This window comes from Sminthopsis crassicaudata, chromosome 4, assembly GCF_048593235.1.
Source record: "Sminthopsis crassicaudata isolate SCR6 chromosome 4, ASM4859323v1, whole genome shotgun sequence".
NCBI lineage: Eukaryota > Metazoa > Chordata > Mammalia > Dasyuromorphia > Dasyuridae > Sminthopsis > Sminthopsis crassicaudata.
This window is the reverse complement of record NC_133620.1, coordinates 5193523-5212622: the sequence shown is the minus strand read 5'-3', so window position 1 is coordinate 5212622 and position 19100 is coordinate 5193523. Positions and strand designations below refer to the sequence as shown.

The window sequence follows — 19100 nt, the reverse complement described above, 5'->3', positions numbered from 1 at the left end:
GGCCTGCGCCCACTGATGCTCCGGTGAGATATTAAAGTCTCTGCTAATAGCATGGCCTTGGATAGAACAACAGAAGCTCTCATTACGGCCTCAGAGATGAAAAACTCTTAGTTATGCTTTGCTGCTGAAAGGCAAGATCCTTGACACGGACCCTGCGTGCGAAGCCTTGTTTGTAGTGCCTATAATTCAAAATAGACCCATCACTGACTAGTGAGAGACAAACCCCAGCGTGATCGCAACGCCCCATCCGTGGAGAGAGAAGCAGCCTGTGATCAGGTCAATGACGTTTCTGCACAGAAATAAAGGCCCGGGGAGGCCCGGAGTCATCACTATTTCATGGGCTTTTGACCAGGAGAAGATGGCGGCAAAGCTGCCTCTCTGTGCGTCAGGCAGTAGTGACCGCTCCTGGAGGGCCAGGGCCAGCTCTCAGGCACCTGTCAGCGCCTCCAGCTGTCTTTGTTAAATGTCTCTTAAATTTGAATTGGGCAGGGGGCAGCTAGGTGGCGCAGTGGATAGAGCACCAGCCCTGAATTCAGGAGGACCCGAGTTCAAATCTGGTCTCAGATACTTAACACTTCCTAGCTGTGTGACCCTGGGCAAGTCACTTAACTCCAGCCTCAAAAAAAAAAAAAAAAAAAAGAAAAAGAAAAAAAATTTGAATTGGGTGAATGCTTCAACTCAGTCAAACAAGCAGTTCAGGTAAAAACAGCACCCTGTTCATCTGGGTCTTACAGAAAGGAAGGAAGGAAGGAAGGAAGGAAGGAAGGAAGGAAGGAAGGAAGGAAGGAAGGAAGGAAGGAAGGAAGGAAGGAAGGAAGGAAGGAAGGAAGGAAGGAAGGAAGGAAGGAAGGAAGGAAGGAAGGAAGGAAGGAGAGAGGGAGGGAGGGAGGAAGGGAGGGAGGGAAGGAAGGAAGGAAGGAAGGAAGGAAGGAGGGAGGGAGGGAGGGAGGGAGGGAGGGAGGGAGGGAGGGAGGGAGGGAGGGAAGGAAGGAGGGAAGGAGGGAAGGAGGGAAGGGAGGGAGGGAGGGAGGAAGGGAGAGAGGGGAGGAAGGGAGAGAGGAAGGGAGGGAGGGAGAGAGGGAGGGAGAGAGGGAGGGAAGGAGGGAAGGAAGGAGGGAGGGAGGAAGGAAGGCAGGGAGGGAGGGAGGGAGAGAGGGAGGGAAGGAGGGAAGGAAGGAGGGAGGGAGGGAGGAAGGAAGGCAGGGAGGGAGAGAGGGAGGGAGGAACGGAGGAAGGAAGGAAAGAAAATAAGGAAGACAAACAGCCAGCCAGCCAGACATTGGACCAGCTCTGAAGTACTGGCTCCTCAGCTCCCGCACTGAGACTATTTTGATGTGATGTCGCAAAGTTTTCTTTCTGCAAACTGAAATCTCTCTCAGTGTCTCAGTCTCCATCTCTCTGTCTCTGTCTCTGTCTCTGTGTCTGTCCCTCTCTGACAATTCAGAGAGGATGACTTGCCTTTGATGAGTAAGAAACTGTGATTAGGACATGGCTAATTGGGGCGGGCGCCTTTTTCTGAGGATGCTCATTTAACGACGGGCTTGTTCCTATGGGAAGGGGCTGAGAGCACGGAAGTGTTTCGGGAGGAAGGTGAAAGGCGCCTCACTCCCCTGGCCCGTTTTGGAGCCCGAGCCCGCGGGCCAGCCTGCTGGCGGAGCGCACTAGGTCCCGGGCCTGGCTAGGAAAGGCGCCCCCCCCCCCCCCCCCCCCGAGACGCAGCGCGCCTTCCTTACTTGGTCCTCGAAGGAGATGGCCTGCGCCACGTCCCGGGGAAAGCCGTCGATCACGATGCCCTCCTCGTCGGGCATTTGCATCAGCTTCTGCTTTATCTCCGTGATGGTGGTTTCCTGCGGGAAGAGAAGGGAGCTTTAGGCTGCGGCCCGGCCGGGGAGGGGCGCCCGGGGCCGGGAGGGGAGCCCAGAGCCGAGGAGAAGCACCCGGGCCCGGGGAAGGGAACCCGGCCCGCCGGGGGGCCGCCCGTACCTGCGGGGCCAGTTCTCCCGTGGTGATGATCTTGGCGATGAGGCTCCACTTGCGGTTGCTGCTCGTGTTGTGGATCCTTTTCCTCAACAGCTCCCCCACGGAAATGTACTCGAAGCCGAAGCGCTCGGCTATTTTCAAGCTCTGCGTCCCCTTCCCGCTCCCTGGGCCTCCTAGAGGGGGAGAACAAAGGACAGGGATGGGGGCCCTGGGACTCTCAGACAGTCCCCGGAAGAGGCACACCTGGGGTAGGGCAACAGGACACTGCCCAAGGTGCTGAAACTTAGCCAGCACTGACACCACCTATACCCCTTCTATGCCAGGCCCAGGGGCAGTGACCATAACAGATAATGTGGGACACCATCAGGCAGGCAGCTTCTTCTCTGCTGCCCCCCCCAGCTCTCCTCAGTACCAGAGTCTCTTTCCACAGGTTCTCCAGGCTCCTGGAGTCTCAGTTAATTCCAGGGAACAAGGAGTTTTCCTTTTTCAGGGTAAACACAAATTGGAGTACCCATGAATTCAGAGCAAATTCAAAATGACCCGCTGTTCATGCTGGATCGGTCACCCGTGTAATGGAGTCATTCTCACAGAGAATAAAGTTCAATTTCCCAGGGTGGGGACCAAATCCCAGCAAGGGGCAGCTCGTGGGCGGCCACTGCAGACGACCTTCGCTTGGACGTTAACCATGCCTTTAAGTCCATGGGATGTCACCAGGTGGAAGTGATTCATGGAAAAAGCTTTGTCTTCCACTTACCCCTGGTGGAGATGGGGAAAGAACTCTCTGTTACACTTGACCTATGAAACGAGCTCTTCATGAATCATCTTTTCTTTGGCTTTTGGTTCTAAAAGGTTTTACCATCAGACAAAATCTCTCTCTCAACAATAGAGGTTCATGATTCACCGTGTATTAATGGTTCTCATGAATTTCGTACTGTTTCCTAGTCTCTCATCCCACATCACGCTGTTCATAAAGCCATGGTGACAGCTAGCTAGCTGGATGGGGGAGACTGTCAGAGGTAGATGATAGAGACAGGAGAGAGAGCCAGAGAGACGTGTGTGTGTGTGTGTGTGTGTGTGTGTGTGTGTGCGTGCTTATATGGTAGAAAGATGATGAATATAGGTAGCTAGCTAGCTAACCAGACAGACAGACCCACAGATACACACACCCAGGAGAAAGAGATAGAAAATGGACAGAGGGATAGATGCTAGACTGACACATGATAGAGATAAAATCAATGGCAGTTTCCTATTTTATTTCCATTTGGAAACCGGAAACGTCCGGCATAACTTAGTTAATTGGGCCTCGGATTCCTTGCCGCCTTCCCGTGTCAGTCAGAGAAGGGGGCAGCCGGTTCCGCTGGGTTCTGCAGGGTTCCTCAGGCAAGGCCAAGGGGAATGGGTGCCATGTAGCGAAGAAGCGAATCGAGCCCAGGGAAATCTTCCCCACACGAGAACCACTTGAGGTGCTCAGCCCGTGTCTGAAGGTCTCCCGGTGAAAAATCGAGGAGTCTTTTTCAGGCAGAGATTGCTGTGGGTCGGATGGCCCCTGGCGTGTCTCCCACCGAGAGGAGCTTCTGAGGTTGATGTCTTCTTGTCGTTCTGGCTGCGCGGCTCCACTCCCTCGGCGGCAGCCGTTGGTTATTTTCTTAAATGAACTCTTATCAATCCCTTTGAAGACATTAAGGTTCTGAAGAGACACGTGTTTCCTCTCCTCTCGTTAAGAAGGTAGCAATACATCCTTATTTGACTCTTCCTGTTTCTCTTGCCTTATTTTCCCTCCCTCCCAGTGTCCCATCAGTTGCTGGGTCCAGGAGATTCTGCCTCGGTGCTCTCTCCCCTCCATGTGCCCTTCCCTTCTCTGACTCCGTCCACACCCCTGCCCCCATTCCAATGGCTTTCTGGGCAGTCTCTCAGTCCCTGGCTGTCTCCACTCAGCTACCAAACGCAAAGCTTGGCACATGAGGCTTCCCCCCTCCATTGGCTCCCTATTACCTCGGGGGTCCAACATACCTCCTCTGTTTAACTTTGGGTCTTTCCTATCTGCGTGGCCTCCTCACACTTCCATACCCTGCAGATCCTCCTCTTTACGGCCTCCTGGAGGCTGCTGACCATCTCAGACTGGAGATTTCCCTTGGCTATTCTCATGCCCGGAGCTCTCTTCCTTCTCTTATCTGCCTCTTTCCTTCCTTTAAGTCCCAATTACCCCCTCGACTGCCCCCGAAGCCCTTCTAGAGTCCATTTTCCTCCCCTGTCCGTTTTATCCTGAATCTCTTGTATATAGAGAGTTGTCATTACCTCCTATGTTGTGGGACGGCTTTTGCCTTTCTTTGTACCCCCTGTGCTTAGCACGGCACAGACACTCAATAAATGCTCCTTGCCGATTCTGACGTGGTTCCTGGGTGCTGGAGCTGCTTCCTTCTAGGCTTGTGCAGCATTGCCCCCCATTGATGTGACTTTTGGTTTTTCACCGTGCCATTGCTGGGGCTTTTCCCTCTGGAATCCTTTCAGCAGGGGGACCGGCAGATTCTCTCTTTTCTTTGCCCAATGATTCTAATGGATCTGAGCATTGTCCATTTATAATCTTCTGAGATAGATCGTCCAGGCTTTTTAAAAAGCGCTCTTTCCTCGGCCTGTTGTCCAGAGTAGTTGTTTTTTACATCAGGGCCCTTACTCCCCGAGTTTTGATTCTCATATTCCTTGCTGTTGTACTGATACCTCCATTTCTTTTCGGTCCATTTCAAATTCCATTTCTTGGGTCAGATTTGCCACTAGTTCTAAAGTCTTTATTCTCCTTCCAATTCTTTCCCCCAGAGAGAACTTCCATTTGTTACATGTCTTGTTTTATTTCTTCTATGTATGAATGAGTTCCTGAGAACCCTCCATTTCCTCTCTGAATCTCAGTGTCTGGTTGGCTATTTGCTCCTTTTGGAAGGAGAAGCCCTAGATTTGAAATACTTTTGTTTTTTTAATCAGTTGTTATCTTCTATTATCTACTTTTCTTTCTGGGTTTTGTGGCTTTGTTTCTCCATCAGAGTCTGTCTCTGCCATGCTTTTAGGTGGGCTCATTGGCCTGACTCATTGTGCCCCTGGATTTGGGTTCCTTTGGTGACGTCCACCTCCTCCCTTTGGCCTCTACCCCTCCCCGCCTCCCTCTCCAGGCCCTCTCTGGCATGTCAGGACAGAGTAGGTCCCTCTCTAGGCCTGGTCTGTCCTCATCTGTCCTCGGAGCTTTGGGATTTTCTTGGGACAGGCAGCTCTTGCTGCCTCTGATACTGAGCCTTGCAGAACACCTGGGCCCTCTGTACCCTACCGGGCCTGGCTTGGCCCTTCTGGGCTTCTGGGCACTGTTTCGGTGCAGTTCTGGGATGGAAGACCCAGAATATTCTACCTTTTATCCCTTTCTCACAACACATTGGCGACAAAGCGAGCTGCTGGAAGTCGTTCAGGGGCGGAGCTGGCATTTGGGCCAAGCCCCGGGTGGGGGGGCGAGCTCTTACCTATGACCAGGATGACTTTGGGTCTGGCTCGGGCAGGATCAAAAACCTCGTACTCTTCGATGAGCTCGGCGGTCTCCGATAGGTCGGTGTCACTTTCTATGGAGAATTGATGGATTGGAGGGAGCCGATCGTATCGCCGATAAGGAAAGTTGGTGTTTTCGGGCAGCACTGCAAGAAAGTAAGATCACCTTGAAACAGGAAGGAGGCGGCCGCTTACACAGTTCTCACTGGAGGCGAGAAGTCACAGGGGATCTGAACAGAACGCTGCGGAACTAGGGGAGGGCGACTGGGGTCTTATCCCAGGCATCCTCTCATTTATCTGCAGCTGTGCCTTCTGAACGTACTCCCAGGCTGGAACGCTCTCCCTCCCCCCCTCCCCCTCCTCCTCCTCCTCCTCCTCCTCCTCCTCCTCCTCCTCCTCCCCCCTCCTCCTCCTCCTCCTCCTCCTCCTCCTCCCCCCTCCTCCTCCTCCTCCTCCTCCTCCTCCTCCTCCTCCTCCTCCTCCCCCCCTCCTCCTCCTCCTCCTCCTCCTCCTCCTCCCCCCTCCTCCTCCTCTTCCTCCTCCTCCCTCCTCCTCCTCCTCCTCCTCCTCCCTCCTCCTCCTCCTCCTCCTCTTCCTCCTCCTCCTCCTCCTCCTCCTCCGCTTGGAGTCTAGCTAAAATCCCACCTCCTGCAGGAAGCCCTCCCCAAATCCCACCTCCTGCAGGAAGCCCTCCCGAAGCCCTCTTAATTCCCCCGAGTATTTCTGTTCATTATCTCCTGTTTCCTCCGCAGAGGGCTTGGATTGTCCGTACAGGTCTGCGCCGTTCCCCTCCCCTTCCCCACATTAGACTGCGAGCTTTGGGTGGGCAGGGACGTCCTTTGCCTCTTTCCGTAGCCCCAGAAGTTAGCCCAGAGCTCAGCGCTTGGTAAACGTTTACTGATTTGAAGTGAATGACTGGGCGCCCAAATTTCGGGGCGCTGCTGCCCCTGGCACTGACTTAGTAGGGGAGCTAGGAAGCCAGGAGGGGTCTACGCAGAAGCATCCTCCGCCCTCCCCTCAGCCTTAGAGCGGCCCGGAGCCCGGCCCACCGCACTTTGGGCTTTAAGAGCCGCCCGAGCTGGAAGTCCGGCTCTTTGTCCTGGGGGTCGAAGTGGCTGCTCAGGTCCTTGACTTCATTGATTGGCGATTTGCTTCCCTAAAAGAATTCCCAAAGCCTCATGGCTGACCCTCAGGGAAGCGCACAGGGAGAGGCTGGGCTAACGTGGGGGGACGGCGCAACGAACATCAATCAGGGGCTAACTGTGCCTAGAACTGCCCCGAAGGGCGTCCTTCCATATGGCTGCTCATGGGAAACAACGTGCGCTGCACACGAGCTTCTGGGACGTGGCGGGGGTGGAGGCGGAGATTCGGGACCCGGAGGTTCGGGGTGGGGGGCCTCCGAGAGGCGGGGCTCGTTTTCCCAATCTTCTTGGGGCTTCCTCAAGGGCAGAGGGGGCTCCCTCGGTTGAGGCAAAGGGCGGGATCGCGGGTTCACCATTTCCTGGATGATTTCTGGTAGTCTCCCTGCTGGGACGGAAGTAAGTGATAAGGCCGCTCACTCTTTGGATAATCAGTCCGGGCTCCTCCTGCCCACTGCCTTGCCCAGGGAAGATGGAAGCCGGAGGACCCAGGCCCTCTCCGCTAGGGGCTCCCGAAGTCCTGTAGTCGCTGTGCACCCCTCTGGGCCACCTACCTGCCGGGGACCAGCCCAAGAAGGGGAGAAGAGGATAATCGTTTCTGAGATGCCTACTGTGTGCCAGGCCCTTAGAGAGTGGATCCTCACGACCTCCCTGGAAGGGGGGTTACTGTTACTCTCTGCCTTTTACTGTTATTATCCCTGATTAACAACGGAGGAAACTGAGGCAGGCGGCGGTGAAGTGACTTGTCCTGTTGGAGATTAGATCTGAATTCTGCTTTCCTGGCTCAGAGGGCCTCCAGGAGCCCCCCCTCAAGGGGTTCCCATCCTCCCAGGAGGAGAGGACACACGTTCAGACAAGGGCTCTGGGAAGAGGAGAAAGCACCAAAGCAAGCTCGGGGGAAGAGAAGGGGGGAGCACCGTCTGGGGGAGGGGCGCAGACCGTGGGATCCAGGGCAGCGGGGCTGAGGGAACAGAACCCACGAATCAGCAGGACGTGGGTGCGCACACGTGTGTCTCTGGGTGTGGGCACGTGTTCATGCGCTGAGTGTGTGTGGGGGGGCTGTGTTTGGGTTTGGGTTTATGCGCACACGCCTGTGGGTGAGGGAATGTTGTGCTGACAGCCGGAAGGGCGGCTGGAACCTGACGGGCCTGACCGAGCTTCTCCCCGGAGACGAAGCCATTCCCGGCTTCAGAGCACAGTGTGAAAAAGGGCCTGGCCCAGCCGCTGGGAGCGGGGAGGGGGCAGAAGCCTCCCCCGAGCACAAGAGCAGCAGGACCGGGGCCTGGTTCCCAGCTGCGCCTCTCTCCGTCTTCTGGCCCCAAAGCTGTTTTTCTCTCCTGGGCCCGTGGGTCCTCGTTCATGGGGCAGGGCCCAGGACTTCTCTCCCTCCATGCGTGCAGAGCGGCTCCTCCCCTCCAACGCCTCACCGTGGAGGGCCTGAGGCGGCTTTTCCCCAGGGCCGGGCTGGCCCCCTCTGCCCCCCACTTGCCGCCAGCGGCAGTCCTCCTCGAAAGCTAATAGTCTCCGGACCCCTTCTCTGGCCGATGGAGGTGGAAGTGCCTTCAGGAGCAGGCGCCCACCTCGCTCCCCAGGGGCCTCGCAGGGCCCAGCCCGAGGGATGCTGGGGGACAGAGAGCGGAGTGGAGTAAGAAGAGCCAGGTCTGGGGCCCAGTGAGCAAGGACAGGGTTACAGAAGCCGGGGCTTTGAGCCCGAGGGTCCCTGGGATTTCTGCCTCAATCTTCGGGATCAGTGAGCAGGAGGGCGCCCCGGACAGAGGCAGGGAAGAACCGGAGGGCTGGGCTGGAGGCAGACATGGTGGGTTGGCGCTGAGCCGTGTTCTCCCATGGGCCTGTTTTGTGGAGAGATGGCGCTTTGGCTTGGAGTTTTTCTTGGGAAGCCGCTCGGCTTGTCTGCCTTAGCGTGTGGGGTGAAGCAAGCGCGAAAGCCGCAAGGGGCTCCCCTAAGCTAGCAGCAGCCCTGAGCCGTCCCCGCTCAGTCACATTTTTAGCTGAGAGCCGTCGATGCGATTTTTTAATCTGGCTCAGGCGCAGCCCCCTCTCCCTCTCAGTCCGGCTGGCCCTGGCACAACGAACGTCCTCTGGCACTGAGGGCATGACCTGCCGGGATCTGTGCTCCGCTGGCCTAACCTTCGGGAAGCCCCCCGCCCACCCTGAGCGTGAGAGGAATAGCAGGGCTTGTCATCCTTATCTTGTGCTCCGGGAAAACCGGCTCGAGCAGGGAGCGAGCGATGCCATCTGTGGAAGAAGCAGCCCTGCCAAACGAGACTCCGCCGCCACTAGATAAGAAGTGATTTCACTTCAGACGCACTTGCAAGGAGAGGCTTCTCATTCCCCCCAAGCCGGGAGCCTGGCCACGGGGGCAAAGTCCGCGTCACGTCGGGAGCTGTGATCCACGTGAACGAGTTACCAGAGGCATCAGGACGTGGCTGAAGGTGGGGGCTACTGGGCTCCATCACATCCGAATCAGCGTCTAGGCTCTGCTTAAAGAGTCTCTTTCCTTCATTAATTAGGAGATAACAAGCGGTCCGTTGGACACTGGTTATTGCACAAAATGGCTCCTTCGTTAATCCTTCCTGAAGACAATTCTGGCAATGTTTTTGCATGAACTTCAGGAATTCTGCTAACAAGGGGAAGACTGCTGGGCAGCAGTTATCCATTTGACTTTAATTTTTAATGTTCAAGGGGCAGCTAGGGGGTGCCGTGGGTAGAGGACCAGCCCTGAATTCAGGAGGACCCGAGTTCAAATCTGGTCTCAGACACTGAACACTTCCTGGCTGTGTGACCCTGGGCAAGTCACTTAACCCCAGCCTCAAAAAAAAAAAAAAAAAAAAAAAATTAACGTTCAACAGTCCTAAGGTCAAGAGGACCCCGGGATAGCCCCTGTCTCCAGAACATGGGCAGCAACCCCTGATGGTGCCTGACGACCAGTCTCATTCATTGGACGTGCACAAAGGAGATGCAATCTGCCCCGCTGGAGGGAAGATGCACTTAAAGGGGTTCACAGCCCCTTGGGGCGTTGGGATCACAACTCATCCTGAAGTCAACAAGAGAAAAACTAGATTTTCTTCTTAAAAGACAGATGGTGAGTTACTCTCTATGTGTCTGGTGACATATTTTCCAGATATAGAAGCCATTGTGACAGCTAATTAGCCAAATCACGCAGAATTCTGTAACGACAATTACAGGGGAAAGGCACAAGCTGATCATTAATTAAAGCATCTTGGGGCCAATTGAGCTGAGTATTAATAGGCAGGAGAGGCTAGGAAGGAATGGGTAATTTCATTCCGCCATGAACTTGACCCAAATTTTCCAATAATTTTCTGCGTTCACTTCCTCCAATTTCCTCCTAATCAAGGAGAGGAGCAAGAACGCTCCAAGCTCTGTCAAGGTTTCTTTTTTGGAGCCTTGGCAATCTTGATTTACTATTTAAAAGCTGCCTTCCGGCTCATAGGAAAACCTTGAAATGTAATTGTTTCAAGCATCTTGAGCCACAGGAGGAGACTGGGATGAGGATGTGGGCTTGGGGGACTGCATAGCTTGAACCTTGAGCTGGAGTTTCCAAGGGAATGTTGCGAGGGCTCTCCAGGAAACCAGGTGGGTGCTTTTGGAAATCACAGGCCCCCTCCCACCTACAATGGTGACATTTCCTTGTTCACCGGGTCGTTTGTTAAGTGGGGCCCCTAAGAAGTCATTTGCTACGGGAAACCATCCAGCCTTAGGGGGCTCCCGTTAGACTCAACTGATACCGATGCTGAATTCAAGCTTTGGCTCTCCCTCCCCTGTCCTTTGTTGGGGGTAGTTTGTAATTGCTTACTTAGTTCAGTAGCGAACTACAATCTTTTCTGCTCTATCAGCAAAACTTCTACTTGAACCCAAAGGCAGCTTGTTCTTAACCACTTAAGAATTAAAATGACCCCTCGCACATGGGAAAATGGCTCCGGGTTATTTAGTCCTGGGCTTTGGGGTTCCAGGGCCTTCTCGCCGGACGGATATAGAGCTCCCCCGGAACAGAGCCCGACCTTAGCCAACGGGGCCCATCCTCTGCATCGCCATTTCACTGAGAGTGTCCCCGTGGAGGGGGTCCGAAGGGCACGGTCAAAGTCACCAGGAGTGAGACGGCGTGGACAGGCGGGAGCTCCTGGGGCCGTCGGCTCCGAACACTGCCTGGCGGATAGCAGACTCCATAAATGCCTGGCAGCTGGAACTGAATCGAGTTGAAGGGAATACAAGTGAATCACGCCATAGGAATGAATGTCTACATCGAGAGAGCTGAAGAAATAGCCAAGATCTGGGGTAACAAAGCTCCTCAAGGACAGGCCTTCGTCCAGTTTCGTCTGGGTTTCCCCAGAGCTGTCCATAATGCCTTGCATGAGTGTGTGTGTACACGTATGGACACACACACGCATACGCATATTTGTCTAGACTCATGGCCTTATCCTTACACGAAGCGGCTTGTGAAACTGAAGGAAAATGCCCCTGAACATTCGTGGCGAGAACGATGGAAAATCGCCTCATCCTTTCCATTCTGAGAATCTGCTTTTCACAACTCCCTTTTCCAGTCCGCTCTGAGCTCTTTGATTACAAGGCCTGCTCCTAGAGCCGGCGGTGAGGCTTGAAAATCCTGCCTGTTGGAAAGGTTTTTGTAGGCGCCCCAGGAAGCCCAGAGGCTTTTGATCAGCAAAGAAAAATCCAAGGTGAAAGAAACAGCCTCTTTCCAGAAAAGAGCAACCGTGCTCGCTTTAGAGAGGAAGAAAAAGAGTCTGAAACACAGGCGTGATGGGGTCCCACAGGCAGGAGGAGACCCACTTCTAACAAAGTCCGGAACATCGGTCTGACCGGGCGCTCGTAGAAATGAATGATCGGAGGGTCTCACAATTCGTCCCTCATACTCATATTATTAATACTCCTCATATTAATGAGCACCCATCGTGGCTTAGTTTCCCACAATGGGAATTGTTGTGTCACTGCTAATTAATAGGGGACCCAGCAGGCTGCAGCACGTTTCAAACAAGGACTCACAGCAGAGAAGCAGCAAGAGACAGGATAGAAAATCCTACTGAGGGATGGCCGAGAAAGAGCCTCCACTTCTTCCTCCCCCACAATCCACTGCTCTCCTCGTGATGTCACAAGGGAAGTCGCTGTGCTTTAGGGACCTCAGGGAGGCTCCCAGACAAAAGCCACAGCACAGAAAGGCACAGACAGCTGGGGGTCCTGAATGGACCCCTCCTGTGGTTGCCAGGTGAGACCATCACGGAGCCGTCCGAGGATGGAGCCGTTCATGATGATTAAGAGTGCACCATTCATTTGTTAGAAAGCCCTTATTTGAAACATTGAGAATAATGGACAGTTTACCCATGTGCTATGGTTTTATAAAGTAATAAAGCCTTACTAATATAAAATTTAATCAGTCGCCTGCTATTAAACATTTTTAAACAAAGTCCAGATATTTGGTTTTCCTGTAGAAATATCAAAAAATAAAAGACTTTGTTTTAAATTGTCCAGGCTGGATTACAAACTCCAATCAATCACATCCCAGCCACGAGGCACTACGCAGCGGGGTTTAAAAAGGAACACGAGGCTTAGGACTATCGGGGACTTTCCATATACATTACCGTTTCTCAAAAATGACCTTCGGGACTGTCCGCCATTGAGGGGAGGCAACGTCCTCTTCTCTTGGCCCACGAAAGTGTCCCATTTGACCTTCTCCGGGCCCCCCAGTTCCTTGACTTTTTGTAAGCAGCCCTCGAGGTACTCCACTGGGTCGTCAGGCTTGTAACACATCAGTCCATTTAGCAGACTCTGAAAAGCAAGACCCACGGGTTAGCCATCACCTTCATTTCAGGAGTGGGGTGGAAGCTCTTGAGGGTGGGGGCTGTTTCTCGGTGTGCCCAGGCCTTGGCACAATGCCTGGCACATAGAAAGAGCTTAATGGATGTTTCTTGATTGAATATTCAGCTCCCAGAGTTGCCAGTTATTTAGTTTTTCTTTTTTGTTACTCTCCTATACTTGGAATCCTGAAAATGTCACTTCATCTCTGCCTGCCTCAGTGTCTTCACTTGTAAAATGGGAGTAGTAATTAATAGTACCTACCCTGCCGGGTTGTTGAGAGGCTCAAATAAGATATTTGCATCGTGCCCTGTAGAGCTTCAAGCACGTTAGCCCTTACAAAATCCATACCCTTTGTGCACTCCATGGGAGCGATAGCCCTGTGATGGTTGCTGCTCAGTGGATTATGGGACGGGGGGAGAGGGTTTGAAATCTGGTCTTGTGACATGGAGCAAGTCCTTTCCATCTCTTTCAATTTCAGTTTCCTCCCCCTTCCCCAACACAGGAGGGGTCACCTTCCTGTCACCCCGTGCCTCTGGCTGCCCCTGATGCCATGGCTTGGGCTTCCTGAGATAGGCAAACATGGTGTTTTGTTAAGGCTGCAGCAGCCACGTCCTTCTCTCCCTCCCTTTCTCCTTTCCTCCCTCCCTCCCTCTCTCCCATCCTTCCTTCCTTCCCTCTTTCTGAGCTGTAGAGTTGGGGAAAGGGGGAAATGTGTGGAAAGCTTGGCAAGTAGCTGGCCAGAGCCAGGGGGTCAAGGGCACAAATGACTAGCGGAGCAGCTCTTGCAGTTAATAGGCCTTCAGCAAAAATGGGGGACGAAGGAGTGTTTCCCAGCTTTCTTAGGAAAGGACATTCATGAAGGGGCCATGGAGGGGGGCACTGGAGGAAGGAAGCCCGTGGTCTTGTTTGAGCCCCGCCTCTTCACCTGGCAAAGGCTCCTGGGAGACTAATTAATTATTGTCGGGACTGGAAGATAGCAATTCTAACACTGTGGTGGGAGGCGGGGAGGCCTCTGGAGGACCGTAGAGCCCCGCCTTCAGCCTCCCTGTGCCAGCCCCCTCGCTGCTTTGGCCAGGAACACCAGGGGATGCCCATGCTCACAACACACATGCTCGAGCACACGTGTGCATTATGCAACATATACTTGTACATGTGTGTGCTATTCTCGCCCAGAGTCTGCAGGCTGATGCACACAAGTAGATCAGAAACCTGGCTAATGGCTTAGAAAATTCCCCAAGGCGGGTAGCGCCCAGAACGGCATCATGGGAGAACGCCTCCAGAAGATGACATTTCGCGAGCTGAGGGTCACAGATCTCGGCCCAAATCCTGCCCCCGGGAGTCTTAGCCCAATGGAGATGTTTCCTTAGGAAAGCTTTGAGATCTCGCGGCCCAGAATTTAGGATGGGGGGCTCTAAAACTCCAGATTTCAGAGCGAGACCCCCCAAATGCAGCCCTGGAGGCTGCCTGAAGAAGGGAAATTGGGGAAATCTGCCAAGCTGCACTAGCTGGCTGGACACTCGACTGCATGATTAGCTGTGACCCTAAAAGGTTCTGAGCTCCCTCTCCCACACAGCTAAGGTGACTCAACTGAAAAGTTACTAGCAGTCTCTTAATCACCAAACCCAAGGCTTTTTCTCCTCCTCCTCCATCTTCCTCTTCCTCCTCTTTCTCCTTCTCTTCCTCCTCCTTCTCTTCCTCTTCTCCCTCCTCCTCTTCCTCCTCCTCCTCCTCTTCCTGAACTTCTCCCTTAGCCACTCCTCTCCCTGCCCATTGCTTCTCTCTGGGGCGGTGGGGCCGTTCTGTCCTGGTTCTCCCACTGTCCGTCCGCTCCCTCCCAAGCTCCTTCACGGGCTCCCAAAGGCTCGGCCACCGGCTGGACGCCGGCCCCCTCCAGCCAGCGATGGAGCCCAGCCTCCCTCCTAACGTCCGGCTTCCGTCTCTGGCCTCCTTTAAGCACACTCAACAAGTCAGTCTTTCTCCCTCTCTCCTCTTCCATCTGGCCGGCCTCCACGAAGGCCCCTCCTCCCAGCCCTCCAGAGTCCTCCCTGCCTCCTCACTCTCCCACAGCCGTTGTTGCCCAATCCCGCCGCACCCCCTTCTCCACCTCCCCTCTCTGCTGCTCAGACTATTGCTGGGGGCTGCCTGCTGGGGCTGCCACCCAAGTGACTGCAAAGACCCTCCCCGGGGCCTCAGGAGCAAACCCAGAGTCCCCCATTAGGGTCCGGGCCCTTCCTAGCGGGGCCCTCCTCCCGCCCAGCAGTGCACTTCCAGACCCCAGGCCGGGCCCTCCCTCTCCACCGTCCCCACAGACCCTCGCCTCCCCTTGGGGGACATTTCTACCCCCCGCGGCTGTGCGCCCCGGAGGCCTGGATCTGCGGGCTCTCTGGGTGTCGGTGGCAGCTCTCTCTCTGGACTGTTTGCGCGTTGCCCCTCTAAGACTGGGCGCTCCCTGGGTGTGTGGGATGGTCTGTGGCCCTTCCTGCATCTCCAGGACTTCCCACAATTTCCAGCACAGCGTAGGGGCTGAAATCGCACCCCCAGTCACAGCCTGCCATGAGTGCCCCTCCCCCCACGGGCAGTCTGGAGAGCTGGAGAGCCCATCTCCTGGAAGAGATGTCGTGTCGCCCAGGAAGCAAGTTACCTAGAAAGCCCTGAGAAAGCCCCCGGGCCGAGACTCTGAGTCACCTATGGGCTCCCCCGCCCCCCCATTGGCTCCTCTGCTGTACACAGCGGGGTCTTGCCCTGAAAACACTGGCTCCAAGCTGGCCCTTCCGCCCTCTCGCCGGCCCTCGGCGGTCTGCCCCCCCCAACTCTCTCCCTTCTCCTCCTTAGGCTCCCCCTGGCATGCTGGGATTGCACACCTGCCTCTTCCAATCCCCAGGCCCCTTCACCAGCTAGCTCCCCCATGGCCTTCTGGGAGAAGCTAGAACCCAGCCCGCCGCACCCGTGCCCAGGGACCGCTGGGACCTCGGCGGCTGGAGCAGAAGCTGGCGGAGGGCAGGGAGAAGGGCAGGTACAGCGCCCCGGGCCCACGCCTGCTGCTCAGCCCTTGTTTATCTTTACAAGGCTCACGTGGGAGCAGCGGTAGGGGCCCACTCTCCTGTTGCTTGGCAGTGCCCGACGGAAAGAGGAAGTGGGACAGCCTGGCTTCCACCCCCGTCTGTGACTTACTCCCCGCGGGGCCTGGGAGCTCGCTGCTCCCCGGACCCTGGTTTTTGAGGAGCACAAATTGGGGTTTGAGCTCCAGGATTAGGACCCAGGGACCCCGAGGCCCCGGCCCAGCCCCCTCCGGAAGCCGGTGACTCAGCCAAGGTCACACGCAGGCAGGAGCAGAACAAGGATCTGAATCAGACTCTTTGCATTGTGCCATCCTCCCAGGGCTAAGCTTAGGGCCGTGGGGAGCCACTGAGGATCTAGGGGGACACGGACTCCCACTCAGGTGTGCGGGAGACGGCCTGAGAGGGAGCGGTTGGCGGTGGGAGACCAAGGTCACTGCGGTCGTCCCAGCACGAGGTGCCGACCGAGTGGCAATCTGCAGTGGAGAAGGGACTGGACAGGGTGAGCACTGGGAAGGTAGAGGGAACCCACGGGGGTTGCGCCCCCCCCAGTGTCCAATTAACTCCATGTTAAAGCAGGAGTTCCCAGTGCACTGGATTAAATGCCCCCCAATTCTGTGACTGGGGTCACTTCGGGGCTGCGGGAGAGTGAAAGGGAAGAAAGCTGATCTGGGGCCGGCCACGCCGGGGCGGTTGGTCACCGATGGCGGGAAGTCCGGCAGGCGGAGCTTCAAGCCCTGGCCCGGACCAGGACACGTCCCCAAGGCCAGACTGGCTCAGGGAGCGAGGCCGGCGCTGGGGGGGCGAGGCCGGCGCTGGGGGGGCGAGGCCGGCGCTGGGGAGGGGCGAGGCGGGCGCTGGGGGGGGGGCAAGGCCGGCGCTGGGGGGGCGAGGCCGGCGCTGGGGGGCCAATGGCGCTGGGGGAGCGAGGCCGGCGCTGGGGGGGCGAGGCCGGCGCTGGGGGGGCGAGGCGGGCGCTGGGGGGGAGAGGGGGGGGCGAGGCCGGCGCTGGGGGGGGAGGGGGGGCGAGGCCGGCGCTGGGGGGGCCAATGGCGCTGGGGGGGGGAGGGGGGCGAGGCGGGCGCTGGGGGGGGGGAGGGGGGCGAGGCGGGCGCTGGGGGGGGGGAGGGGGGCGAGGCGGACGCTGGGGGGGGGCGAGGCCGGCGCTGGGGGGCCAATGGCGCTCAGCGCCAGGGGAGCTTAACGGCTCATTCCCCGTGCCCCGCAGCTTGACTGGGGTTTGATTTGAAGCCATTCATGCGGTCAGCCGTCTACACCCATCAGTGCTTGCGGCCTTCGCACCCAGCAGCCCTCGGGATGGCTGGCCCGGCGCGCCCTCCGTCTCCCCAGCAGAATGGCCCCGGGGGCACTTCAGAAGTCCAATATGGAAGGAAGGGCCCGTGAGGGGAGAAGCCGCCCGGTCCAGGAAGGACGTTCCCTTCAGAGTCCCCCGCGATTCTGCAGGGATCTTGTGGGGATCTCGTGGGGATCTAGTTATTTCTGAGCTGCCCCTCACCCCCACCACAAGGCAGGCCCCTCCCCCCTCCGGGGCAGGATATTCTTTATGTCCAATAGGTAGCGTCCAATAAAGGCCCTGGACTGCGTGGGGGCGGCCAGAGCCCCTCCTCCTCCAGGCCCTTCTGCCCCACCCCCCTCTTCTCTTCCTCCTCCGCTGCCAGACAGGCTACGGTGTGAAGGGAACGGAGCAACAGGAGGGCAGCTAGCCCCATCTCCGCCGCCCTGGAACAGAGAGGGAACCCCCCCCCCGCCGCCTGAGGGGGGATGTGCTCCGAGTTCATTCATTCACCAAAAGCGCAGGGGAGGGAGAGGGTGGGGCGAGCAGGCTGGCTGGTGCCCCCCGTGGGCCTCTCCCCTTCTCCGGAGCCTTTCTCCCTCGCCTTCCCCCCCCCCCCCCCCCCGCAAGTCTCCCTGTGCTTCCTTCTGCCCCCCTCCCCAGGACTACTTGTCCTTGGGCAGCCTAGAACTCTACCTCTGTCCCTCCTATGTGCCCGGTCACTGTCTGTGTGTGTACAAGTGCATGTGTGAGTGTGAGTGTGTGTGAGTGTGAGTGTGTGTGAGTGTGTGTGTGTCTGTGTGTGAGAGTGTGACTGTGAGTGTGTGTCTGTGTGAGTGTGTGTGTGAGAGTGTGGCTGTGAGTGTGTGTGAGTGTGTGCCTGTGTGTGTGTCTGTGTGAGTGTGTGTGTGCCTGTGTGTGTGTCTGTGTGTGTGTGTGTGAGTGTGACTGTGTGAGTGTGAGTGTGTGTGTCTGTGCCTGTGTGAGTGTGTGAGTGTGTGTGTGTGTGAGTGTGACTGTGTGAGTGTGTGTGTGAGTGTGTGAGTGTGACTGTGTGGGTGTGAGTGTGTGTGTCTGTGTGTGTGCCTGTGTGAGTGTGTGTGTGTGTGTGTGTGTTCAGAGCCGTGGCCCACCCCCCTCTCCCCCTCTCTCCCCTCGCGGAGACAGATGGCCGGGCTCCCGCCTGCAGTGGAGTGACCAGAGCCACGCGAGGGTGGGGACGGGGCTCCCACGGGGGGGAGGCAGGGGAGAGACTCTTGGTCGGCAGGAGGCAGGTTCCCAGCACCCCCCGGGCAAGGAGAGGAGCTGTCCGAAGCCCGAGCGGGCGTGGGGGGCGGGGAGGCGCGGAAGCCGTCCCCAGCCCTGCCGCGGGACCCGGGGGCGAGCCCCCCACCCCGACCCGGACCTGAGCTCGTCCTAGGAGAGTGCCCAGCCCACCTCGGGCGCGACCACACACACACTCACACTCACACACACACACATTCACACACATTCACACACACATTCATACACACACTCACACTCACACACAACCACACACACTCACACACATTCACACACACACTCACACTCACACACATTCACACACACTCACACTCACACACACTCACACACAATCACACACACACTCACACACACACACACTCACTCACACACAATCACACACACACATTCATACACACACTCTCACACACAATCACACACACACACTCACACACAACCACACACAATCACTCACACAACCACACACAATCACTCACACTCACACACAACCACACACAATCACTCACACTCACTGAGCCCGCAGCCAGGTGCTCCCCTCCGAGGTCCTTACCTCAAAGAGCTGCGGATCTCCCTCCGGGCCAGGTAGTCCTTGGCTTCGTTGCTGTTCATGCCGCGGCTCGGGCTCCGGGAGGCTGGGCACGGCGGCGAGGCTGGCAGCGCGGCGGCTGGGGAGAAGCGCCCTCCTCCGTCTCCGTGTCGGGCTGTGTCTCTCTCCGTCAGTGCCTGTCTCTCTCCGTGTGTCTCTCTCTGTCAGTCTCTGTCTCTGTCCGCGTGTCTGTGTCTCTGTCGGAGTATGGCTCTCCTTTTCTCCTGCCGTCTCCCGCTGGGTCCGCTCTCTGGCGAAAGCCCACACTGCTTTCTGGCGCCTCCCCGGGCCGGGCTCTCCCTCCCGCGCTCCTCCCTCCTCAGCCCCCTCCCCTCCTCCCTCCTCCTCTCCGCTGTGCTCCCTCGCTCTCCCCCCTCCCCTCGCTCGGAGCT

At 56.8% G+C, this 19100-nt stretch overlaps 1 protein-coding gene across 1 annotated transcript in view; it reads right to left on the bottom strand.

The window, feature by feature from the left end:
- AK5 (adenylate kinase 5) overlaps window positions 1-18863 on the bottom strand; it is a 146032-nt gene extending 127169 nt beyond the window's left edge. Inside the window, 6 exon segments of the mRNA XM_074265597.1 lie at window positions 1734-1847; window positions 1984-2153; window positions 5478-5645; window positions 12272-12458; window positions 18673-18689; window positions 18692-18863. Of these exon segments, the coding sequence (XP_074121698.1) occupies window positions 1734-1847; window positions 1984-2153; window positions 5478-5645; window positions 12272-12458; window positions 18673-18689; window positions 18692-18731 (696 nt within the window). The 5' untranslated portion in view covers window positions 18732-18863.
- Between the last annotated feature and the right edge of the window lie 237 nt (window positions 18864-19100).